The sequence below is a fragment of the Ylistrum balloti genome, unplaced genomic scaffold, assembly GCF_031769215.1.
Source record: "Ylistrum balloti isolate Yb309-2 unplaced genomic scaffold, AGI_CSIRO_Ybal_v1 Utg369702, whole genome shotgun sequence".
Lineage (NCBI taxonomy): Eukaryota > Metazoa > Mollusca > Bivalvia > Pectinida > Pectinidae > Ylistrum > Ylistrum balloti.
In genome coordinates, this window is record NW_026781932.1 from 463,262 (window position 1) to 491,203 (window position 27,942).

General features: G+C 35.4%; 2 protein-coding genes across 2 annotated transcripts in view; one reads left to right on the forward strand and one right to left on the reverse strand.

The window, feature by feature from the left end:
• LOC132565209 (reversion-inducing cysteine-rich protein with Kazal motifs-like) overlaps positions 1-711 on the reverse strand; it is an 80,135-nt gene extending 79,424 nt beyond the window's left edge. The window contains exons 1-2 of the mRNA XM_060229843.1: positions 576-711; positions 97-152 (exon numbers count right to left, since the gene is read on the reverse strand). Coding sequence (XP_060085826.1) covers positions 97-152; positions 576-711 — 192 coding nt within the window. The remainder of the gene's footprint in view (positions 1-96; positions 153-575) is intronic.
• Positions 712-9,006: 8,295 nt separating this feature from the next.
• LOC132565227 (breast cancer type 1 susceptibility protein homolog) lies at positions 9,007-26,371 on the forward strand. Its single transcript, XM_060229862.1, has 16 exons — positions 9,007-9,018; positions 9,172-9,330; positions 9,523-9,775; positions 10,972-13,635; positions 14,031-16,804; positions 17,410-17,563; positions 18,579-18,673; positions 18,972-19,066; positions 19,806-19,924; positions 20,629-21,155; positions 21,640-21,727; positions 22,692-22,816; positions 23,661-23,796; positions 24,152-24,307; positions 24,571-24,662; positions 26,252-26,371. The coding sequence occupies exons 1-16, from the start codon at positions 9,007-9,009 to the stop codon at positions 26,369-26,371; spliced, it is 7,569 nt and encodes a 2,522-aa protein (XP_060085845.1).
• Positions 26,372-27,942: the final 1,571 nt, after the last annotated feature.

Sequence of the window (27,942 nt, forward strand, 5' to 3'; positions counted from 1 at the left end):
TTTACTAAATTTTATCTTTTTTATCATAACATATTTTAATAAAAAAAATATTGATACTGGTTTACAGACAAGTGATTATAAACCATGTCCACCTACCGTAGCACAGGCATCCCTGCACGCTTCATCGGTCGCATTACTGCAACATTCTGAGGCTGCAAAAGTACCAGAACATTTACTTTAATTGAAACAGATCATGATAATCTCCACACCGACCTCAAAACGAATCTGCAGCAAACGTTAGGAGTTAACCGGCACTACACAGGAGAGGAATGACATCGGTCTTTTAAAGCGTTAGTGTTCCAATACATGTGTTTGATCTAGCCTAATACACCGGCGACATATTAGACTAATAACTTGACAAAAGACATGTCAGGGCTTACATTAATCAAAATATCATGTGACAAAATATTTCATTATTTTTTAACAGTCTACTTGTACAGAAACCAAATGGAAATCATTCGAAACTCAATAACAAAATTTCGGCCTATGGCCGACGTACGGAGCCGTACTGGTGTCTTGACATACATACTAGTACACATAGACAGTGCTGCTTACTGACAGACGAATATACTAACCCAATGTTTCTCCATTAAATATGAAAGTCAATAAAACCACAATATATAAAATCATGTTGGTAAATTTCTCCATCCGTACACCACTGAATTCATGATTGTGAATACACACTAATGCCTGTGCTCCTTCGCTACACATATACACGTTCTGGCACAGCGACCAGAGAAATCTTTAACACACACAATGGGCTGTTCCTTTCACCTCCCCACCAAATGGTAACATATTTTTTTCTTATCTCTGTGATATACTTTCATTTGTTAACTGCTGTTCAAAACTCGTTTGATTTTGTAGTTATGTTTAAAGGTTAAATAAACAATATTATTTCATATGTTATGTTTTGCTTTACATTTACATCTCTTCTAAATTAAGTTAAATGTTTGGAATTATCGACGGGGTACAACGCATTTACTGGAACACTAAGTCAATTAAACAAAAATAAGTATTTCAATGAGGAAGGGGGAGGGACGATTATGGCGATTTGTAAAGGTCAGCGGTCAGTCTATTACAGTGACAATACGAATGAAAAGTAACTTAAATATGTGATTTAAACTACAATAGATAACACAGAGTCGTTGAAAATGTAATGTACTATCATGATGAAGCGGTCAAGTCACAGGTATACAAAGAGGTTCAATACTTACACACGATTTTGTAATTAAAGGTAACGGCACAGTGCTGTAAACAAATTACTTTCGCATGATGTACTTTTACCTATATATAGCGACATTCAAGTAACTAATGACACTCTCAAAAAGAGACAACTAAATATCAACAAATTGTAGTATGATATATATTGTAAATTCATAGTCGGGGATAGATATATAGAAATTCAGAATCGGTATATTTGTGTCATAGTACTTACATATATAATAACAATTATTAAATAATTAACTGATACATAATTGTGTATAAGACTTTGCTAAATTTGATCAAACTTCGTTTTTTATTTTATTTTTCGAAAGTGTGATTCTTATACAATTTTCATTTTTCATCTAAAATTATAAATTTTGGCTGAGAAGACGAAAGCAGGGTAAGAAAATTTTTGCAGCGACTCCTCGTGTACCTGTTTCTAAGAAGGCAAGGATATGAGAGATGATCAGTTGGCGCACGTGTTATTTCACCTGTGAGCGTGACCGTGACCACGTCACACCTGGTCAACTGTCCAGTATCTGACACCACGTGTCATCGTGGATATAAACAATTATAAGATTAAAGCAGGGAAACCCTTGTATACCGTCTGTATGCCTCTCTGAGTCTATTAATTTCACTGTACAATCGGTTGAACTCGCCGTGAGAAACCGCAACGATTTTTTTTCTTCACTTTTCTCGATTATTTCAACCACATTTTCAGACCGGGATACATTTAAAAATTAGACAGCCGTTTATTGATGTCTTATCTGCATCTTATTACAAAAAATAACAAACACAGTTAAGTTGTTCCGGACTTATTCAATATCAAAATTTCACCATTTATTTAATAGAAGAACATCACAATATTAACATATTAACTTTCTCCAAACTTTGGGGAAATATGAAATGGGCTGGAAAAAAATGATAAGAGACGATAAACATGTTAAATTATTTGTTATGAAGTGAGAGAATGTCTGGAAAGGAACAGTAGGGAAAAAGAAATTTATTTGTGTACTGATCACAATTTCTTTTCTACCAGGCTTGACGCGCGCTATCTATCTCAACCAACCGTGGGCGATCATTGTCTATATGTTACCTATGGGAATATGAGCCGATGAACATTAAATTTGTGTTTGCGGCAATACTTACCATAGTGGTGTAAACAGTGTTTGAAAATATTTTACGAAGCACGGATTGCATCATACAAACAATATATATAGATTTCCTTTATGAGGAGGGACGTACAAAACGCATAAGAATATGTATTATACGTCTCTGTTTTGGGCGAAACATTTTACCTAAATTACTTTGGGTGGCATATTCGTCGGACTTTCGTATGATCATTCAGTGAAGTAGCCACTAATTACTGAAGAAGACCCCGCCTCAAAATGACGCTGAACTAATTCTTGACTATAGGTTGTGGGCCTGTATTTCGGTAATTATTCCAAATTTTTGTCTCGAAAAAATGTGGTTATGCATGAAATAACAAATTTTAGCTATGGCATACGTTAAGCTGTAAATAATTGTAATGATAAAAAACGGCACAATCTATATCCGTCAGTAAATCATGAGAACGATTGGAAATTGAAGTTTAGTATGTAAAATAAACAAAATGGAGGAAGACGATATGGCAATGGACGTTGGTTTAACGCATGGTTTAATTACCAGGAAATGTTAGTCATCAAGAGAGATAAAATTGTTTGCTGTTAGAAATTTAGAGGGTTTTTTTGTGGATTTTTTATCGTTCTTTTTTTAAATTGTAGATACAGTGTTCTGTATTCCATGGTGTTTACAAGTCGCAGTTGATTCAATGTTCAAGGGCCTGTTCCCATTAACACGATTTTCGTTCTAGAAATTGTCAGCTGACGAACAAACTCGTAACACAGGGTTTCAAATGATGCATTTTGATGAATATTATGGAGAAATTTTACGATCGTCATAGTGATCTCATTGAGAAATATTCTGTTTCTTTATGCGACACTGGACGTGATGGTCGTTAGTTTGCAAGTTGGTCTCGTTGTTGTATACCTTGTTCTCAACTGAGAACGTGACATTACTTACTTGGATTGACCAAGATTTTATACGGCGGGTGTCGTAGATGAAGCAGAAGGCGCTTGCTCTTCCGTAACACGATTTTATTCTCCTTGTACTTGAGGTGAAACTCCACAAGTAGTATGGTTACAGAAATTCGGAATGCTCACATCATACATTACCAGAAAGCTTAAGGTACTTGTGTATTAAAAGCTTGTGTGTTTGACAGAATTGAATCAAACGATGAACAGATAATTGAAACCAGTGAAGTGGAAGTGCATGAAGAGTATTAGAAATAATCGAAAAAATTATCATTATTATACCAAAGAGAGACACCTGGTATATAACTTCTATTTACAGTTTTACCGGAACGCGCCTATTCTGGTACAGTTTACACATGTTTATCAAAAACGAGATACTCGTTACAAAAGCGAAAAATAATAGAATACACAGCATGTCGCCACACTCTCTGTAATAGTACTGTGAAGAAAAAATCCTTTATTTTTACCTTATAGTTTATATCTATAAAGTTATTTCCGACTGACTGCACAAGAAAATAAAGGATACATTTTCATCGGAGATACAGGGAACTGATGAGGTTTGTTGACAAAATCTATCCCGATTGTTAACTCATGTGTAGATTTCACATATACTGTGGGTTCTGAAAAAAATATCAATATGATTCATAAAACACGATACTGTAGAAGTGCACTTAAGCTTCATTTGGCAGCGCCAGTGATATGTATCATCTGCTTATAGCATTTATCACGTTACGATAGTTGCACATATGATAGTATTTAGAACTATCTGATGTCTGACAAATCATTTGTTTGTTTGTTTATTTATTTATTTATTTTCAGAGAAAAAAAAACTATTCATAATGAGTAGGCGTGTTTTAAAATTTCCGCCTCATATCTCCGAGGCATAGCTCAAGGGAGTTAATGCTTATAACGCACTGCCCAAAAAAACGAGAACCTGCCGAGTATATGAAATGTTACTCCTCAGTTATTATGAAAACAGTGCTTTATTCACAGTGGCAATCTCCAGTAAATTTATCTATTTATAATCTATCAGTTTACATTTTTTTGTGAAAAGTTTAAAAAATTGAATTTAATGAAAAGGTAGATTAAGTTGGCCAAACATTCCTGCAGCTGAACATACAAAACGTACTTTTTATTACAAGTAATATTCAATTGGTGACAAGTCGAACAAGTATTGGAACTAACTGTAGTGTATTCAAGGACCGGAAAATGCATCTATTATACATGACCTCATTGTTGTACATCTTTATTAATAGCAGAACAAGAGGGCATTCACACTTTGATAGTAGGAAACACATTCTTTACTTTTAATATGAGTTTTAGTTTAGATATTGTCTATTTAACAAAGGACGTATCTTATATTGTGTAATTTATGTACTGATATGGATATAGAGGCTCATAGCCCGGGTATCATATTCAATCATATCAAATTCAATTACGTCATCTTTAGCCTTTAACAGAAACGTATAATACATATATGTATACAATACGTTCCTGGTGTTAACTGTAATCAGCTTGACAGACATTAATCGAAGACAAACAGCGAGTTACTTTTGATCGAAGTCTTCAAAAAGAAAATACATAAATGAACAATGACAAACTAAAAAAAAACACTTCTTGGTACTTTACTCTTGTTGTCTTGAACTGTTTCGGTAGTAGGTCTGCTTGCCTAACTCAGAATAATAATATAAGTGATATCTATGTCAAAATATAGAGACCTGCAAAATATGACGCTCTGCAAAATGTCGACCACTTTTAAGGATTATATATGTATCTAAAGATTGAGAAAACGCGTTTGTAAATCTTGTGATGATGCACACTATATTTTGCTGACAATATATCGTTCTATTCATCTCACTTTGTTATTTTGTTCCTTTTTCTGTTTTTATTTCTGTCCTGCGTTTATTCCGAATCTATCTGTTCTGCGTCATAACCAGACGGATTGAGAGGATTATATATTGTGATGTCTGTAAAAGTCCCCTTTTTGTTAGTTGTGTAAGAACATGCCGTGGCTTAGTTCTCAAGAATGTAACAAATAAACCATATATATTCCACCCAGAAAACTATACGTTTATGGCAAGCCAGAGATACGTCTCTGATTTCACTATATTTAACCGGGTTTAATTTCATACTTTTGTCCATAAATGATGAGGTCGAGCTCAGGTGCTTTTGGCTCGATTGATGCCCAGTGGAGACATCATCTGAATAAACCTAGGAATATTAGAAATATACTCTGTAAATGCTTCACCATTTATATATCATGGCATAAAATAAATAAATAAATAAATAAATAAATAAATAAATAAATATCCATGGTGGCTATCGAACTTCATGTTTTCAAAAACTGGTTGTATAATTTCAGGAACTCTCCAGTTTTAAAAGGTAAAATAAGACCTCGAGCGCGGGGGAAAAGAAGATGTAAATAATTCGTCGCTGACACTGCAATATTCTCTTCGTATCTCAAACTTTTAACTTGTAAAGAATAACTCGAAATCGCAAGCGTATATCATTTGCACCAGGTGGTCGCGCGTGAAAACGCAGATAATCCGTCGAATAATGACTGATTTCAGAATTCAGAATGCACATTCCACGGTACTGAGGTAGACGTAATTATGTAAACAAACCAGAAGGGCTGAATTGATCAGGATGGACCAGCGACATCAAATTCACCAGTTTGTTGGATTGATGGTGAAGAATTTGGAATGTGTGATATGGTAAACACATACAATTAGTCTTTAAGTTATAGAGTCCTGATAAAAATACTCTAACATTATATATTATTACGACCTCGCCTTGTGATAAAATCAAGACGCATGGCGCGTGAAAAAAACCTTGAAACTGTTAAGACCAACAATAAATAATTCATGATTGATTAGATTTTTCTTTTATTGCAATTTTAGTTCTGTATGCGTTAGTGATCTCCAAATATGTTTGCTATACATGTATTTGCATACAGAAAAAAAAAAAAACAAAACAAAACCTACTGCTGTCTTGAACTAACACTTTCGCCTCTTCAGAGACTCATTTTATACATATAGATACTCTTACATTTTTTGAAGTTTGGACTTAATGAAAAATCCAGTGTCCACAAAGTGTGGTCATCAATTTTGTGGGTAAGTTGAAATGAAACAATGTTCAATATATACATTTTTTTTCAATACACTAGAATATTAAAAGTTTATGAATTGTTATTAACCATTATGTAGCGTTCTGATAACAATTTCTTCAGTTCTATCTGTCTTCGAAAGCCACTTTCTTTGTCTGAAGATGGCTATAAATTAAATCTAAGTGGATCATGTCCTTCAAATACACAAAGTATCTTCCAGTCTTTCTACAATTCATATATATATATTATTGTACCCAGAATAATGGTTAGGCACTGTAGAACTTGTTCTGACTTTTTATTTGAATTAGAATGTTTAAAACTTTGTTGCAATTAATCTTTTGAAGATTTTGTATGAGAGAGTTCCTGAAAACCAAGAAGTCTGTACCTTGCCCACTTTGTAAGACGGCTATCACTAAAAGGTTAGTAACTAGTAAATCCAGACATGATGGACTGCTGGAATTGCCTATTGTATGGTTAGTACATGTTGAATTTAGTCAGGATAAGCTGGTGGGTCGAACGGATGAAAGTTAAACAATGATGAAAAGTTACCCCATATACAGTAGCTCTTGAGAAAAACTTCACAAATCTATATATTTAATGATTGTGTTTCACTTGATCCATAGATATACATTTAAATTCTTAGGCAAATAGAATGGCAAATAAAATATTCATATGTATGTAAGTCTATCTTGGTCCTTTGTATCCCTAATACTAACCATGCTAAAAAGATATGCAATTAGTTTCCTAATCTGGCAACAGTACCTTTTTTTTAAAGTGTTTGGAAATTAACCCTGAAGAAAGTGTTTATATTATATGTCAGTTTGTTTGTTTACTTGTTATCCATCTGAATAACAACAGGGTTTTTTTTTTTTAATTTTTTTTTTAAAGTTGCTAAGTAAAGTAGTTCTCCAAAATATGTGGTTGAACAAACAGGAGATGCAGAAATCTGATGGTTACATATAGAATAAAAACTCTTTATTCAAGTAAGACTGATGAAGAGTTAAATGTAGTATTCTGTGTGGATCTGACAATATGCAATGTTACATATTATGGTTATACAGTGAAGTCCTAAACATTATGCTTGGAACTTGCAGGAGTTTAGTGGAACGACCCCACCTTTCGAAGATAGTGGAGAATGTCCGGTCATTGGTAACAGCAATTGAACAGGACACTGGTCACTGTAAGTATGTAACCTGGATGAGCGTGACTCACATAGAATGGCACAAACACATAATATACAATATATACAAGTTTAATACACTATATACACATTATAAATTGTACACACAAATGTAAATATGTACAACTCACTCACTCATTCAAAACACACACACTTTAATAATTACATATGAAACAGTATAGTCTGTCCTCAACGAATCTGGAAAGAGGTCTGGAAACGTCTCTGGACCGACTAACAACCAGCAATGTTCACAGCATCGAACAGTTGCCCATAGGAACGTCTGATGACAAATGTCCAACGGAATTCATAATTAGAGCACAACTGTCCACACAGCATAGCACCTGCCCACACAGGATATCAGAACATCTGTCCACACAGGACATCATAGCATCTGACCACACAGGATATTAGAACATCTGCACGACCACACAGGACATCATAGCATCTGCTCACACAGGACATCATAGCATCTGTCCACACAGGACATCATAGCATCTGTCCACACAGGATATTAGAACATCTGCACGACCATATAGGACATCATAGCATCTGCTCACACAGGACATCATAGCATCTGTCCACACAGGACATCATAGCATCTGTCCACACAGGACATCATAGCATCTGCCCACACAGGACATCATAGCATCTGTCCACTAAGGACTGTAACTGGCGGCTGTCCTGGGCCACATATGACTCTGTATTCTATATATGTATGTATTCTGACTGTCACATTCGTTCCCGCCATCAACATGGGTAGAACTGCAATAACACAAAACTACGTCTGACTATGCTGACTATATAGTCAATAATGATTCATAAATATTTATACACAGTATTTCTTCTATTTCAACTATTATTTGTGTATATACATTCATCTGCCTACATACAGTAATTGATATGAATCTATTCACTAATTCTAGCCTGAATTCCATGTAATTCATTGACATATTGACAAGTTTCGCTTATATTTATTAAATACAAACTAAATTCATATAACAGTTGATATCTTATAGCTATAATAGAGATATATTGAACTGTACTCATATAGCGTTATAAGCATATACATTTATAGATAAATATTCGCCTCAAATATCAAACACAACAGATTTCGGGCATATAATTGCTATATAAAGGCACAAGAAATGATTTCAAACTTACCGCAAACTGTATTTTGCGTTGGCTAACCCCATATAAGCAATAACTGACTGCCAAAATTTACACCGCTGTTCTCGCTTACATGTATATTTTCCTTCCGGCGAGACTAATTTCAAATATTCGAACTCGGATCCGGAGAATCCGCATTTATAAAATTTACAGCAAATAATTAAGAAAATAAAAGTACAATATTTAGACCAGATAATACCTGATTTCTTTCATCGAATACATGTACAAATAGTTCAGACATTGTTTGATATATACAAAAATGTAAACTATACAAAAGTATGGTTGGGACTGTGACAAAGTATTACAAGAAAAAAATATGGGGATGAATATAACTTTCGTTGATATTGACTACTAGATATAGAGCATTTTAAGTCTTTACAACCAACCATTTGTTTAATGTACTATTCAGTTATTATAATGTCATATTATTTTTGCTCTCACAGTTTCACCAGAGAGAGGACCACAGCTTAACTTTTTGCCCTCCACTCCTGAAGAACTCACCACAAGACAGACTCGAGGGAGCAAGAGGAAAGAGAAAGAGGTTAGTAAAGTGCTCAGAGTTTTCAAAGTCTATTGGATCTGGTTTGACTAAAAGTAAATTAGTAAAGTCTGTGGGACATCACAAACTTTATGCTCATTAAATTGTTTTATTCACGGTAACACTCACCAAATTAGAATTTCAAAAGGTGGGATATGAAGCATACAAACTCAGTATTACCTATATTTGTCTCATCACCTCTCTTTCCAAATCATTGTCATTATAAATTTTTATCGGAAACTTGTTTGTATTGCAGTCTGAACCTGCTCCATCCAAAAATGCCGGGAGTAAGAGAAGAAGATCAGACACAACAGGTCAAGGTGATATAACTAAACAGAGTCAAGGTCAGCAGAGGTCAGATAGCGCTGATGCAGTTCTGAATACTAGGAATTGTGACCCTAAACAACATGTTAATGACAAAAGGTTGAAGGGTTGCCAGCGTCTTCTGGAGGAGATTGAGACAGCTGAAATGAAATCATCAACCTCAGAAATATCCAGCAAATCTAAAGGTTTGTTATCTTCTCAGGAGTTTGATGAAGTCCCTTAATTAATAATGAATACTAACTATGTTTCTTTTAGTTAAGATATTATTCTGAAGTGCCAAGCACCAGTGAGTAAACAAGTACTTTAAATATACTTAATATTTCACATTCAAATTTTAGTGTATTATTACTCTGTGGCAATTAACTCAATTATAACCTTGTACATCCATAAAAATTACTGTATGCACAGCAAGAATAAACTGCAATTAATGCTATCATATTTACCTCAAGATGTTGGCTTGATAATAAGGTGACTGTTAAGATGTGTACATATGACAAGATAAAATGAAATAGAACTTGCAATTATGAAGAAAAAGGAAAACCTGCCTTACTGATTTTATAAATCCTATATCAAACAGAAACTCGCGTAAAATCTTTTATAATATCAACTGTAATATAGGTAAACTCATTCATCATGAAACTAAATCATCTTTTGTTCGTTTTTCATCAGTTGACCTTTTATGTGCTGATGGGCAATTAAGTATATAAATAAGTAAATAAATAAAATTGTCAGTTTTTATTGAAGTAATATCTTACATTGCTACTGTCTTCTAATTGAATGAAACCTGATTATATTTCACACCTGAATTTAACAATATCCAGATATAAAACAATAAAATATGACTTAATATCTATTGTTTTAATCAATACACACAGCTTTTGCTTTATACTGTCAATGATAGTGATATCATTAAAGACGTCACTTAAATATCCCTAAAAGACATTTATTTCAAGTGGTCAGCTGTTAAAGACGATATCATTTCTCATCCTTTGACTGACTATGAGGTTGACAGGGGAAGCTTTTGAATTACTTGTGGAAAGTTCTACACCTGATATAAATCAAGCAGTTCAATGAGAATTTTAATCATTTGTAGACAGGACTTTTCTTGAAGTAGGAATACACTTTTTGAGGCAGGTCTGAGTAATTTTTTTCATGATTAACATCATATCATAACGTAGATATTTTACATGTTTGCGTTGTATAGTAAAAATATTTGCTTATCAGTGCTTGCAGTTGAACATGTGCAAAATAACTCTGTCAACTACCAGAATCTCGGGTCAAATATTTCAAGTATAGTATGAAAAGGTATGAAATGTCTGTGTATCATGTTATTCCCAAAACATATAATACAATATATAACACTTGTGATTCTTAATTACAGATGATGTCAGAACAGTGGATAGAGAAAAATGTAAGGAGCAGTCACACCAGTGTCAGAGTAGGATCACCAGGTCCCAGCAGAATATGTCAAGAATTGATAAAGAATGTAACTCTGAAGGGTCAAAACACGGTGAAGCTGATAACCACAACTTACTGCAGTATCTTGCTAATGAATCATGTGGTGCTATGGAAACAGAACTTCTTGACCAATCATCAAGCTATGAAAAGTCACATGATACAAATATTCATAACATGGTTTATAATAATGAAAGTTCTGATGATGAAAATGACGTGGAAATGACATATAGAAATGTTTGTTTAGAAGACGAGTGTGAAGAGGAAAATGTTGTTGAGTGGGGACCAGTTGCAGTTGGTAAAGATTTGATTTCATTAGGAAAAGAAGCAAAGCTATTGAAAGATAAATTACTTCAGGGAGACACAGTGACATGTGGTAGTCTCATCAAAGATGGTATTTGTAAACCAGAGGAAGGCGATAATGGCAAAACCAGTTCTGATGTTAAACTAAACAATGGGGATAATACTCTAGGAATTCAGGATGATCTATTGACAGTTAATTCTGATATGGACACAGCCACATCTACAGTTACTGGGGAAAAGGAAAGATCAGAATTTAGACCAAAGAAAAATCCTTTGTTCAAAAGAAAACAGAAAACAGAAGATGAAATAGACGAAGTTACACAGTTGTCTGGTACTAGCCTTGAGCACAGTCCGAATGGTATCTTCAACAGCCATGTTCCTGATATAAAACACACTTATAGCAGCAAGCAAAATTCTAAACTGGATAAAGATAGAATGGTTAAAAAATGGCTAAAATCCTCATCTTACAAAGCAGGGAAAGTTTCAGATGATCACAGTATGCTGGAGGCTGAAAGTGAAAGGATGATGCAGGTAACTAATATAAATAAGGAAAACCAGAGAGTCGAGGGTGATTCCATAATTAAAGCTGTAGATCAATCCACTCAAGATCTTGTCATTCAGGAGGAATTAAAACCTGTAGTTAACACCAGGAGAAAGATATTCAAAACAAAACTAGATCAACAGTCAAACACGGCTATGACAGTTCAACAAGTAAAGGGGAACGGAAAATTTGTTGTACGTAAGGTGTCGCCAGTTCGAATAGAACCAGATTTGGAGAAGAAAATCCCCTCGGACATTAAATCTGGAGATAAGATTGGGGACTCCCAAGGTAGTGATCCTTATGAGTTTAAACCAAGTCAGAGGACTCCGAAGACAAATAAAGGGAAGAAAAAGGTTGTGAGAAAAAAGAATGAAAAGAAATGTCACAAAAATGCAATTGATATCAAAATAGGAGACAGTACAGTAGACAATAAAAAGGAAGAAGATGGGACAAAAGCTCATAGAAAGGAAGAGAAACAGGAGTCAAGGTCAAGGACAGAGGATGAAATTGAAGGCAGTAATCTGTGTAGGCGAAGAGGAAAGACCAGCAGTACAAAATCAGTGGACATGCTACAGCAAAGAACAGAAGACGTTGAGAAAATTATCGCCGATTTGACTCAGGCAGAGGAATATGATTTCATCACTTGTACACAGGAGGCTAAAGATCAGATTACAGAATTTGAAGACAAAATTCCACGCATTGGAGAGGAAAAACCTTGTGATATGGACACAAGTAATTTAGATGAGGTAAGGAAAAAATGTGATAAGTCAGTCACGAAAACATGGGTTGGAATGGAAGCAGCACAGGAGGAGATAGATATCAAAATGGGAACGATTGATAATCCCAAACGTACCATGAAGAAGGAGAAAACTATTGCAACCATGCAGAAAGATCTGGAAATTGAAAGAAGAAGTTGTGATGGTTCAGAAGCTGCTTCAAGTAATGTTGGCATAATAGCAGATACATGGGAAAGGAAAGATCCTGATGTGGAAAATCAAGAAGTTCTGTCTACAAAATCTGCAGCGGACAGCATTGAAATAATCCCAGATACAGAAACACTGACTATGAAACACTCTGAAGCCGATGAACCTGTACTGAATACACAGTTGGAGGATTTTTCTGGCAGTCGAGGTTCAATTCCACTAGTGTTGTCATGCCAGGCTGTAATGACTGAAGAAGTGCAGAGTTTATGTGATTATGTTGTTGAAAAGAAAATAAACAAAAATCTAGATAGAAAATCTAGGAAGTTATGTCAGGACAAAAGTGACAATAATAAAATATCTTGTTTACAAAGCCAGGTTGAGGACAGAGCAGATGTGAATACAGATGACACAGAATGTGCGAGTTTTGTAAGTGATGCATCCTGTATTCCCAATACTGAAGATAGTATCATGTCCAGACGTACAAGGAAATTCCGGAGCAATCTGAGGAATAGGAAGTCTGTATCATTTATCGACAAAGTTCAGAACATTCCTGTTCAGGTGCATCCTAATACACTGGAGCAGATGGGGACAGACACTAGAAGACAGATGTCATCAGGAATTGAAACCAAAGACAACTCTCATGATCATTTGGAGAGAGTCACAAGAGGGCGAAGGTCACCAGGAAAAGAAACCATAGGTCATCCTCCTGGCCTTTTGAAGAGAGTCACTAGAGGGCAAAGGTCACCAGGAAAAGAATCCCAGGGCCAGTTAGAGGGAGTAACCAGAGGGGAAAGGTCATCACAGAATGATAAAAGAGAGGAAGGTATGTTGGTGATCTTCTAATTGTAGAGTGCTCTAAGTGTTATTTAAAATGAAGATATTGATATTGGGAAATATTGATATGTTTTTTGTATCAGTTCTGTATCATAATTTGAGAAATCATACCTAATCATCCTTGCTTTGTCTGAAATATGTTCTCTATTGTAAAACTGGTTCTTTTAACACATTACCTATAAATCAGTTTAAGTGAAGTTACTTTACAAGTGTGATTTTTTCTTCCAGATTATGATATAACCCTTGAATTATAGTTTTTATGATTAAATACATGAAATTCCAAAAAGTTTGTACATGTATAAGTATTTTTCACTAAAAATCAAGAAGATATAATTTCAGTTTGGTGCAAGTTGTGTTTATCTGATTCTTTCTTTGATGATTTAGCTTTCCCACAAATGAGATTACTCTTACGTGGTGATGGAAGTCAAAAGGCCGCCACTACAAATCAGACCATTGACCTCTGTACAGACGATCAGGGAGAAAATCTCGTCCATGAGTCCAACAGAGAACAATTACCAGAAAGCATGGAGGAAGATGTAACTGACTCCTGTATGGCTGATGTTATACCTGAAACAGTAGATGATAGTTCATTTAACGACAGACAGAAATCTCTTAGGGTAGTACAGGCCCAGCTACATTCTACCTCATTCCAGAAAAATGTGGAGGTGAAAAAACAGGTTGTACGGACATTTGACCCAGAACAGGAAATGTGCACAGAAACGTTGGAAGACAAAATAGAAACAGATGTTGATGCTATTTATCCATGTGATGAAATTGTAGATGATTCAGCTTGTACCCAGCCTCCTTCTGGTGACCTTCAGATAGGGAATGACTTAAATGTCAATATGACAACATGCTCAGCTACTGGCAAAGATAGAAGAGGAAAAAGGACCAGAAAAACACGTAACTCTTGTAAGACTCTCCAAAAGAAACCATCAGTAGTTGTCATGGAAACTCAGACAAGTGGAAATATGTCCAGTGATAGTGTTACACTGGAGACACAGGAAAGTGTTTCACTTCTTATTGCCAATGATAGGAAAAGAACAGAGGAACCCGATAATTTACTACTAGACAACGTTAAACGTGACTTAGCAGACAAGCCATCAAGCCCAACAGAAAACGAAAGGATTGAGGATGTTCAGATCATGCCAAAAAGAAATAAACCAAAACGATTAAGTCCGAGAATGACATCTCAATATGTCTCGTCAATATCCTTAACTCCTCCATCCATAGCAGTAGACAGTGGTTTGAAAAAGAGGCTTAGTCATCCAGACAAAAAACCAAGATCAGGGGTCACTGCTGCGGGGTCAAAGGTCACTTGTGGACAAGATAGCGTCACAAGTTCAGAATCAATAGTTATTCCTGCAACAGATGGAGCTTCTAGAGATATAACACAGGTAATTCATATAAGTGAAGTGGAGAATGAAGTACCAAATACAGAAGAGAAAAATGATTTGAAAAACATATCGATAGATATTTCTTCAGGAAACAGTAACCTGTCAGATGTGATCAGTGAAAAAGGAGGTTTAAAGTCAAGAAAATTTCAAATGAATTCAAAGTCACTTTCAAAGTCTTTACAGAGGGGTGGCAATAAGGATGAATTCAAAGTGGACTGGCACAAAGGAACACCATCACAGGAACTACAAACTGTGTTATGTCAGGATCATCAGGGAACTAAAGGTGATAGGAAAAGTATTGGGCAGGGAATGGATCAAAGTCGGGAAGATAATCAAGAGAAAATGGCAAAGGAAAAAGAGAAACCATCAGAAAGTGACACTGAATGTAAAGTTATTCAAGAAGCTGATGAGGATCAGGACGAACTTACTCCAACCTTGAAGCCCATTGAAAAAAGTCACAATCGTAAATGTATCTCTAGACAGACTTGTTCGCCAGAGGACATATTTATGATGGACTCGGAAGCAATTGTAGGTATCCATGATTCCAGTGTCGTACAGAATCAGGAAGGATTAATGGATATGGAAGATTTTCAGTCACTGGACAGCTCACAGTCTCAAAATACAGAGAAAAAGGATTTCAGTGATCAGGACGATAGTGCTCACAGTGATATGGAAACAAGTCTGTCAAAGTCCATAGAAGATTTAGAAGAATGTGCTGAAAACGACAATGAAGTGAGGGTGACAGAAATATGTGGGATGAAAGAAAGCAAATCAGAAAGCACTGAAGAAAAGATGAAAAGTGAGTTGACTAATGATGTTGAAACCAACGGAAATCAGAAAAGAAATGGTGAAAACGGGATGTGCAACAATGATAGTGATCCTGACTCCGATCTGAGTCAGAGTCGACAGACCAGGCGAACTGGGGTGCGGTGTGTGCGAGGATTGGCTACCAGAAAACGACAGTTGGAATGTCAGGCTGGATCTTGTCACTCAAGTTCTATAGTTTCTGCAGAAAGAATTTCTCTGAAATCGGAAGGACATTCTTCTACTCACCAACAAAATAGTGAAAAGAATGTTAAAGAATTATCTGAAAATGTTGATTTAGAAAATGAAGAGAACTCTTCTAAACTACTGAGTGTTGGTGAAAGTATATCAGAAAATATGAACACTATCAGATTAAAAGAAAAATTTAAGAAGACGTTCAAAAAACGTTCAAGTAGAAATCAATCTGTGAATAAAAAGATTGGTTTTACTAGGCCTAGTGATAACGAAATTGATCTACAGGGAGAAACGGCTTCACATATCTCAGAGGGAAGTGAAACAGAGGGAAGTGTAAAAGAGGAAAATGATTTAAAGGGAGATAAATTCGTTGGAACTGCAGAACAAAGATCTGAATTGCGTACAGAACAAAGATCTGAGTCGGACAATGTTGTACCTGATTCATTTCCATGTAGTGGAAAAACATTAAAAGATCTCAGTTCATCTGGGCAGAGTTGCAGAAGTCCTACCATAGTCCAACCCAGTGTGCTGCAGAGAAATACCAACAGTATAGAAATTGGAGATCCAGTAGAAATGTCAATATCTAAAAGAAGTCCAGAAGGTAAGACTGAGTTTGTGACAGATGAGTCTCCCAGCAGTGATATGCGACGTCGACGTGTTGTAGGCTATAGAAGGAGACGACCAGTGATTGAGGAGAGCAGCGATGATATGTGTGATGCCAGTTCGCCACTACCAGATGTTGTCATATGTAAAGGTCAACAGGTAAGTAAAATCATGGCTGCATAATTGGAGGTTGTCAATCTGGTGCTCCTAATTAAGATTTTGCTTGAATTTCCAAAGTATGTAATTTTCTTCATGATTGAATTTCAGAAGTTATGTGTAAGTCATTTTCTATATGATCTCTGAATGAGTCTAAATAGCCAGAACTCAAGATCACTTTTGAATAATAGAAATTTACCCTCTTGCTACATCATGTCACATAAGGCATCTTATACAGGTTCAAATATGAAAGTGATCAAAGGTTATAAGCAAACTATTTTTCAAAATAAAATTAAAATCTTTTGAAAATTGATTGAAAAATCAAAGCAAGGACTCTTTATATATAAACTGAGCATTTACCTAAATGTGAAAGTCATATTCGATATTTGTTTGAAAATATGAGACAAATGACTTCTATCTCTTCAAAAACATTTGCCTTTTCTCTATGATTAGATAAGAATGAAAGTTTTTGGCTTTATGTCAGGGTATGCATTACGATTTTTTTTTTTTTTTTTTTTTAAATTTGTCAAAATATTTTGAAGAAACACACTTTGAATAATTTGTTGATAAAGAATTGAATGATTTTGTTTATTATCATTTAATTAAAGACAAGTAAGGACAAGAATTCAGTCCGTCAAGTTGTCCTGGATAATGAGATAAAGAACAGAATGGACGAAATTGATGAGGAGAGCAATAAGAAGATGTGCAATGATAACAAGGAAACTACTGTCATCGCTGATAGTGATGAAGATGGAAATAACGGTAAAGGACATAACTGTTAGTCTGCTTTAAGGGGAGACAACTGAAAACTAGGGAACATTTTATCAAGGTCACAGTAAACATTAGATGAAGAAAGGGGGAGACACCTGTAGATGAAGTTATGGGGACAACTGTCGATCATGGTCAGATGAATACTTTATCAAGGTCAGAAAAGACAGCTAGATCTTAAAAAAAAAAAAGGAAGATTCCAATATGTCAAGGTTAAAGGAGACAGATGTAGGTCATAATCAGAGGTAGACAACTGTAAATCAAAGGGAGTGGTGTTAATCTGCAGATCAAAGTCAGTGATTAAAAACTAGATCAAGGTTAAAGGAGACAGATGAAGGTCATAGTCAGGGGTAGACAACTGTAAATCAAAGGGAGTGGTGTTAATCTGCAGATCAAAGTCAGTGATTAAAAACTAGATCAAGGTTAAAGGAGACAGATGTAGGTCATAGTCAGAGGTAGACAACTGTAAATCAAAGGGAGTGGTGTTAATCTGCAGATCAAAGTCAGTGATTAAAAACTAGATCAAGGAAGGAGTAGACAAGTGTAGCAGGAGTAGGATCCATGAAGGGGATGCAGATTGATTAGAATAGTCGATTTGTGACAGAAAACCTATCAATTTCCTGTGTTTAACTTGGACAGAGTCATTAAATCAACACAATCTTCCTATTGTCTCCCTTGACACTGCTCACTTTTAGCGTTTGGTTTAGCCAGTATCATTAAGGATGTCATTCACTGCTTATAGCTTAAACTTAAGCATTGTGGTGGTGTAAAGAAGTGGTTGGCCCATTGTCAATGTAATGTGACCAAGGGAGGGGGGGTTCTGCTGTGGCCTTCAGCATTACTTCTCGGTTGGTAGCACTGTAATCTCAAGGAGACTTACACAAACATAACATTGCAGCCTTCCAAAAGTTTTGCACGCAACACACTCATACACCATGACCCTAGCTCCTAGTAGGATGTGAAACATTTTTTACCAAGTTATATCAATACATGTATATCTATGTTTTAGGTTACAGTTCGTCTGAGGACAGTGATTCCAGTCGACGCCTCAACCTCACCTCATCATCAGCATTCTCCAGTCAGAGTGAGGCTATGACAACACAGGTATTAACCAGTGTTGAGTACAACACCTGATGGTATCAAAAACAGAGTGGCATACTTTCGTTATAATGCTTAGCCAACTGTCTGAGCACAGAGTAAAACCTGAAGTTATATACCCTGATGTGCTCTAGACCAATCTGTATAACCTTGTTAACATTCTCAGCACAGCAATTTGACAATGATTTTTTCTAAAGATTCAGAAGTTATGCCCATTTAAGAATTGATTCCTAGAACACAATTTCTTTATTTTGATTTCCCTAAACTTATCACTGTTTCATTCAAGTGTTCCCATTTCTTACAGAACAGAAAAGCCTTAGAAAAGGACTTGGAGAGGATGAAAAGGGAAATCGCTGAACTGGAAAAACAGCTTGCCAACACTCCTGGAAACCAGTCCCTGTAAGTGTAATATAAAAGAACCTACAATTGTTTTTTTTTTTTTCATTTTCACTTATCGTTTACCAGAAATCCTCTCAGTTGACATGCAAAAGTAAGAATATATGGTTACATTGAGAAATTTAGGGCTCCTTATCGAAGAAAAAATTATAAAAACTGTAATCAGCACAATAAAAATTTAATAAATTATTTAACATTTAAAAGTTGTTTCAGAGTTTTATGCAGTAGATCTTGTAGCAAATGTAAAAACCTGATTTGATAATGAACCAGAAAAGGCATAATGAAAATTTATACTGTTGTTTGAGTCGAGTGACATACATATCACCAGTAGATGTAAAACACAGGTGAGAGGTCACTTGTGGCTCAAGTTAAAACAATACCTAGAGGGTATTAAAATAAATTTGCATAATAGGGATGATACTGCAGTGTAAGGAATGTTAGGTGTAGTATTGGTTCAACCAGATCAAGGTTATAAGTAAGATGAAAATAAGGTTAGGACAAACTATTTAACAAGCGATGGATATTCTTAGGAAAGGCATCTCTCCATTGAGATTTGTTAAAAAATTATTATCACTGTTTTTTTTAGTGTAATGTCACCTTTTTATTCTACTTATTACTCTGACCACATTATGTATAGGGCAATACCATGAGATCTGTTACGCATTCCTTGTATTTCCCTCGAAGATTTTACCTGGGTTTAGCTATTCATATTCCAGTACAGTTCCAGCTTGATGTGTTCTAGTTCTAACAGCAGGAAGACGTCCAAGAAAGGGGAAGTATCTGAGGATTCTGACAGTGATCTTGTTTTGGAAGTCAACAGAGATGACGAGCATGACCAATCTGAAGCTGACCAACACAATGGTACCTATAGATATTTGTTAAATATTGCTCACCATTCTCTTATTCTTAGCTATAGGGATAATGTAGCATTTGTCACCTGTCATGCGTTGTCTGTCTAGGCGTCCGTCCGTCCGTCTAGGCGTCCCGCCGTCCGTCCGTCCGTCAAGCCGTCCGTCCAAGGCATCAGCCACAGTGAATTTAACTAAATTTGGTCTTAAGCATCCTTAGGGAAGAAAAGGGGCTCTCTGAAGCAGAAGGAATGGGGTCCAATATGGGAAATTAATAAATTTTTGAAAATCCTTAATAAGCAAATTTTTTAAAATCCTTCTCCTTTTGGAATGGTTAAATTTAGTCCAGGTTTAATCTGAAGCATTCTTGGTGAGGAAAACTTAATTTTGTACAAACAGGGCCAAATAAATAAATAGATACAAGTGTTTCAAATACTTCTTAAGTTTGAATTAATAAGTGTCAGCAAACTAAACCAGGTGAGCAATGCAGGCCCTATGAGCTTCTTGTTTGGCCATTTTAAACTCAGTGTTATTGCTATGTTGCTTCCATTTTATTCTTGATTTCTGTAATTTGTCTGAGATTTTGTTTTATAATTTGTTTGAAGTGGAATTTGTGTTTTGATTAATGTTAATTTGTTAAGGCATCAATATGGGTCATTTATTTAAATAGTTGTCTTGTGCTTTTTTAAAACACTGACATGGTTTCCTTCCTTACAGATGTGATTGACTTGGCAACAAGTTCGTCTGGCTTCAAACTATCCCAGGGGAGCAGATCAAAAGAAAACCGAACTGTTGACTCAGATGAGAGTGATGAACTCTTTCTGAGTCCTCTACCTCCTTCACCTCCCCCAACGCCCTTACAACCTGCAAAAAGGTCATCTGTTCAGCTTCCAGATCACATAATACAAACTACAGAATTTTTGAGTCATTTTCGCAAGACAGCGTCCGACATTTTGCCAAATAGTCAGGGAAGTGTTAGATCTGATCGTGGTACAAAGAAAAAAACAATTTTCTCAAAAGAAACCGCTGAGACATCACAAACACAGAAAGAGATGGAGCATTTCACCAGATTGTCAAGTCAAGGTGGTGATACTGATCAGCTGAAGAAGGAGGTGACTTCACCAAAGTTTGAGTCATCAGAGTTAGCAGGTGGTACTTACACAGTCTCTGCTTTGGAGGAGAATATCAGCCAACAGGGTCAACACAGAGCATTTGTTACCACAGGCCTGACTTTCCTACAGATGGTAATCATCACTTTTTTTCCAATCAAGTGCACTCTGTACATTTACTGTCAATTATGATATTGATATCGAATCATTTTCTGCAGGATGGTATATATATATAGTCATCGAAACGTCACACATAAATTGATATAGAAATACATTTTTATTACGGATTTGAGGAGTCAATCGTCAGGTATACTTTCAAAATTAGGCTTTATCAAAACCTAGAACAGCAAGACAAGACCATTCCATAGGCACCTGTTTTTACTGACATATAGAATTGTAGGGTACTGTAGGACAGTGAGTTTGTAAACCTAGAGTTTGACTGTAGTTGTCTCTACGAACATCTAGATTTGTTACACTCCGGAATGTAATTGTGAAGTCAAACATGAAAGCCTGCTCCTTTAAGGCTCCATCAGCTGTAGCAAGGTATCATAAAAGTCATGCTTTCTGTACTGTAAATATTATTTAATATTCTAATTGAATTCTGTCTTGTTTTTCATAGAGAGAGATCCAGAAGTTGGCTCAGCAGAATAAGATCAGATTCTTTGTGAAATTCAACTCTGCTGTCACACATGTTATCGTTAAAACAGGTCAGTTTCTTTGACTTTCTATCTGGATCATGGTTGAGCAACATTGTGAGTTCAAGATTTTAAAAACAAGAGAAAAAAACTTGTTTGAAAAGCAAATGACATTGTGAGTTCAAGATTTTAAAAACCAGAGAAAAAAACTTGTTTGAAATGCAAATGACATTGTAAGTTCAAGATTTTAAAAACAAGAGAAAAAAACTTGTTTGAAATGCAAATGACATTGTGAGTTCAAGATTTTAAAAACAAGAGAAAAAAACTTGCTTGAAAAGCAAATAACATTGTGAGTTCAAGATTTTAAAAACGAGAAAAAAACTTGTTTGAAATGCAAATGACATTGTGAGTTCAAGATTCTAAAAACAAGAGAAAAAAACTTGCTTGAAAAGCAAATGACATTGTGAGTTCAAGATTTTAAAAACAAGAGAAAAAAACTTGTTTGAAAAGCAAATGACATTGTGAGTTCAAGATTTTAAAAACAAGAGAAAAAAACTTGTTTGAAATGCAAATGATTATCATCTTCTGGTATACATGTTTATTTCAATGTTATAATTTTTTACATTTGATTAAAGAAATTCACATTCGTAAAAAGATGTGGCATATGTATTTAAGTGATTGGATGAATCTGTTTATTGTTATTAAGCAATACATAATTTGTTATTTGTGTTGAACATTTCCTACAGTAGATGCAAACTATGGCTTTCAACAGACCACATTTATACCATAGGAACTAAGACTTTATTGGTCAAGACTTCCATTATTGGTCAAAGATCAGACTCAAAATATGTTATTAATGTAAGGATCACAACTTTGAACAATGATTATGGAGTTCAAAGGGCAAGGTCACTGGTACTCTTTTTAAAGAACTGAATTATCTTTTAATCATGTTTTCCCTGATTTATCTGATTTGGGGTTAACATTAGTTTTATTACAAGTCAATATTGATGTTTGTATGATGTTATTTGTGTTGCAGTGCGTCCTGGTCAGAGAGTCTGTGAAAGGACGTTGAAATTCTTTCAGGGTGTGGCTCATCAGTGTTGGGTGTTAGATTATCAGTGGGTTGCTGACAGCAAGGCTGCTGGACAACTTCTGCCAGAGGTGAAATTTACAGAAAAATAATCCCCTGATTGATCTTGTCTCAATGATCTGTTGAAATACTGTTCTGTTATGAATGATAAGCTATACAGCGGTGGGTTAACTTCATATCACTAAAGAGATAGCGCTGGCTTTACAAGTTCATGATGTTTTTTTCTTCCTATAGTTAGAAGCTTTCTTCCTCTAGTTAAAAGCTTTATAGTGTGAAAGGAAGGGGGAGAGGGGTGCTCTTCAAGGTCACTTCATGTAAAACATTTAAAAGAGATGTCTTGTGGTAGATTTAAATACAAATTCCTTGAAATCAACAAACACTTGTTTCACCTATGCAAGCTTCTCCTAACCTAATACAGACCCAGCAGGCTGACACAAAATCTCAAGATATTTGAATACCGGTGTAACCCCTACTTACCAGTGGTGAGTCAAAAGGTGTATGAATTATAGTGTTCACTGTGTGTGTGATATCTAATCACTTCCACAACAGATCTACTTTACATATCCACAACACAGTATCACAGCATCAAGTTCTACATCGATCACTTTTTGGTTTGAATAGGTGCAAGGACATGAATGTCTTAATACATAATTTCTGCAAGACAGGATTCACACCCTGTATGGAATACAAACAGGATATTATCTCTTTCATTCTGTAAATGAAGATACTGTTGGACAATGAAATAGCTGGTAACTCTACTGTATAATGTGTTTTGGTGGGATCATTGTCAGATATAGACATGTGAAGTTAGGCATTCTCTATAATGTCAATCATTAATCTTATCAGGTGACCATGAAGACTAATGTTTCGTGTTTTGTATCCAGTGTATTTCATCTCTTGTGTTTCCTTTTTAAGGACAAGTATGAGATTGTTGGCGACACCATTACGGGAAATTGTCACTATGGTCCACGACAGTCACGCCTTAGCACTCATCCACTCTTGAACGGGTTTCACTTTTTCTGTCTCGGTACAAGTGACAGCTTGACGACTGGTAAGTTTGAAATGAATTACAGCATTTGTCAAATATTGAGCATACTTTGGAAAGCCAATACTCGAGTCTTGAGATCTTGGAAACTAAATATCAAAAATACTTTCAATTCTCTGAAAGTTCGCCATGTTATATAGAACCCCAGTAAACATTGTCATCATCAAAGGCTTCTATTTTATGCTATTTTCGAGGAAAAAATAACAAAAATTTGAAAGATTAAAGAAAAGTGTGGGCCATTCCATATCATTCTGAAATATGCACTTTTTGTTTCAAACTTTTGGTTCACCTGCAAAAATTGGAGCTATCAAAATTAATGTTGACAGTTGTTATTTTAAAACGTTTTTGCCAAATGTTACAGAGAATTTGCAGGATCTGATTGAAAGGTGTGGTGGTGCAGTGGTAGATCACCCTTCAGCCTTTCCTCCTGATTCCAAACTTAACTTAGCTGTCACATGTGTTGACCTTGAAGATGAAGATGATCTGCCATCAAAAGAAGATATGAGATCTTTCAATAGTAAGTTCCTTTGCAATCTGAAACTTTATCCAGACATTTTCTGATTTGATAAGTAAGTTCATTCAAGTAGTGTAGGTTGCAGGAACTGGAATTTTAATGAATTAGCAAACAATTATCTGGTTAGTACCAAATCGTTCACATTGTGTTGAAATGTATTTCCCAGAATTTACTGGTGTGATTCCATTTGCTGTAAAGACATATCAAGCAATAATAATTCATAAGGTATATTCATTTTGTATTTCATTTTGTTTTTCATTTTCCAGAGTTATACAAGAAATTTGGTCTCTTGACTGTGTCCAGAGAGTGGATACTGGATACTTTGACTGTCTACACTGTTCAGCCACTGATGGATTATGTACTGACAACTGTCAGAGATATAAACATTCCAGATCTAGTTTTTCAGTCCAAGACATCTTGACCTATGTCTTCAATTGGCTTGTTCAGTCCCTGTCATGTTCAGATTTGTTGGCAAATGGTCTTGCTATCAAGACTTCTTGACCACTTTCCAGAGGTGATTGAGTTTGTCATGTGATGTTGTCTTACAGTAGAAGCTGTCTTATAATTGGTTAAAGGTAGTTATGTTATAAAATACCAGTGATCAAAGACCTCTTGACCACTGTAAGGTGGATTTTATATAGATTTGGTCTCTCAGTAGTATTGATCTCTGTCTACAATCTTCTGAAACATTCTGACCAGTGTCCAGAACTGATTTTATAGTCCAACACATCTTTACCATTGTTCGGTCGTTGTATAATGCGCAAGAACTGTCGTCCACAGTTGGTCTTGTGGTCATGAACATCTAAACCACTGTCCAGCTAGGAATATTATGTATTAACCAGAGCTGGGAATGTCTTGTCCTGAACATCTAAACCATTGTCCAGCTAGGAATATTATGTATTAACCAGAGCTGGGAATGTCTTGTGGTCCTGAACATCTTAACCACTGTCCAGCTAGGAATATTATGTATTAACCAGAGCTGGGAATGTCTTTTCCTGAACATCTAAACCACTGTTCAGCTAGGAATATTATGTATTAACCAGAGCTGGGAATGTCTTGTCATGAACATCTAAACCACTGTTCAGCTAGGAATATTATGTATTAACCAGAGCTGGGAATGTCTTGTCCTGAACATCTAAACCACTGTTCAGCTAGGAATATTATGTATTAACCAGAGCTGGGAATGTCTTGTCATGAACATCTAAACCACTGTTCAGCTAGGAATATTATGTATTTACCAGAGCTGGGAATGTCTTGTCCTGAACATCTAAACCACTGTTCAGCTAGGAATATTATGTATTAACCAGAGCTGGGAATGTCTTGTCATGAACATCTAAACGACCGTCCAGCTAGGGATATTATGTATTAACCAGAGCTGGGAATGTCTTGTCCTGAACATCTAAACCACTGTCCAGCTAGGAATATTATGTATTAACCAGAGATGGGAATGTCTTGTTCTGAACATGTAAACCACTGTTCAGCTAGGAATATTATGTATTAACCAGAGCTGGGAATGTCTTGTCATGAACATCTAAACGACCGTCCAGCTAGGGATATTATGTATTAACCAGGGATGACATTGAGGGATATTTTCTAATTATTTTAGACAAACTTGAACAACTCAGGATCAAAGGTACAGCATTTCAGATAGTGTACTGGCTTCCCATAATTATCCATTCATAAATTATTTAATACCATTGTTGGAAAGACAGAACAAAGATGACTTCAAGTCCGGCATCAATTACTTGTATTAAATGTGTTTCCTTATTATTTCTGATTTGAAGAAAACCTGTAGCAAAATTTTTCATTTTGTGTTGCTTGAGGCTTGTTGCCTAAGTGAAATATCCTATGAAATTTCATAGCATCATGTTATGATATGGCTACATAAAGTATGTTGTTATATATTAATTATAGACAGTTACATAGAGAATTGTGTTATGATTATAGTATCACCTGCTGATAGGCTTCCAGCAAAGTTCAGCTCAGCTTGCTGTGTTGAAGACAAGTCTGATTATGGGAGCAAAGTTCTGCTCAGCCTGCTGTGTTAAAGCCAAGTCTGATTATTGAGAACATTCAGATAATTATGGAAGTAAAGCTTAGTTTGTCGCTTTTTCTTGTTGGGGTAACCTATACCAAGCAAAAGATTTTTACTTCTTGAAATAAAACTGAGCCTGAGAAATATATAGATACAGCTGAATTGTTATGGTAATTTTTCTGTACTTAAATGGTTTTTAAACCCATTTGTTGTACACAACATACATGTATTATTTGTAAGGTCCCCTGTAGTCAGTTATCATTATATAGGTTACCAGTAATCACAACCAATGGTAACACATTTACTCCTTTAGTTTGTAGTTGTGAATCTTTGTCAAGGTCTTGATGTAGTTTACATTAAAGTGTTTGAAGTTTATTAATAGAATTTTACAAGGGTGCATTGTACAGATATGATTTTATCAATTGAACAATCATTGTGATGTATTTTACATACATTCAGACTGTCTTACTGTTTTGTATTTCCAATACATCAGGTAAACACATTTATATAATTGTACTGGAATGTCATGCAAATGTGTTTTACGTGATGTTTATTTTTTTGTGGTAATGATTTTGTTAAGGATTAACATATGTAAAAAAATTTTATAGTTAAAACACAGAAAAGCAAAGGTTTTTGTTCAGAAATTCAGTCTGTAAAATATTGATACTGTCAGCTTAGACAGTTGTGAAATTACACATAACCATACAGTTACTTGTGTCATTAGACCTGCTCAATGGTTACTGGCATAACAGACTTTCTATTTAACAATTGTGATAATTTAATTCCTGACTAACACCTATACGCATGAATTACAAATACCTTGTCAATTATGTCAGAATGTCCGAATAAGTCTCAATCCTGGGATGTCATCTTCCACATGATATTGTCTCCCGTCTTTAAGTAAATATGACAAAAAATTTCCATTTGTAATGATGTACATCCAACTTCCATGATTGTTATCTCTGCAACCTTTCATAACGACTGCTGTTTGATGACTGATTACTGATTGCCACGTGTGGAAAGACTTGATTTATTTAAGGTTGTACACCAGGAGCTGTATTCACACAGAGAACAAATATCCTTGCCACTGGTAAAAAGACATGATGAATTTAAGGTTGTACACCAGGAGCTGTATTCACACAGAGAACAAATATCCTTGCCACTGGTAAAAAGACATGATGAATTTAAGGTTGTACACAAGGAGCTGTATTCACACAGAGAACAAATATCCTTGCCACTGGTAAAAAGACATGATGAATTTAAGGTTATACACCAGGAGCTGTATTCACACACAGAGAACAAATATCCTTGCCACTGGTAAAAAGACATGATGAATTTAAGGTTGTACACCAGGAGCTGTATTAACACAGAGAACAAATATCCTTGCCACTGGTAAAAAGACATGATGAATTTAAGGTTATACACCAGGAGCTGTATTTACACAGAGAACAAATATCCTTGCCACTGGTAAAAAGACATGATGAATTTAAGGTTGTACACCAGGAGCTGTATTCACACACAGAGAACAAATATCCTTGCCACTGGTAAAAAGACATGATGAATTTAAGGTTATACACCAGGAGCTGTATTTACACAGAGAACA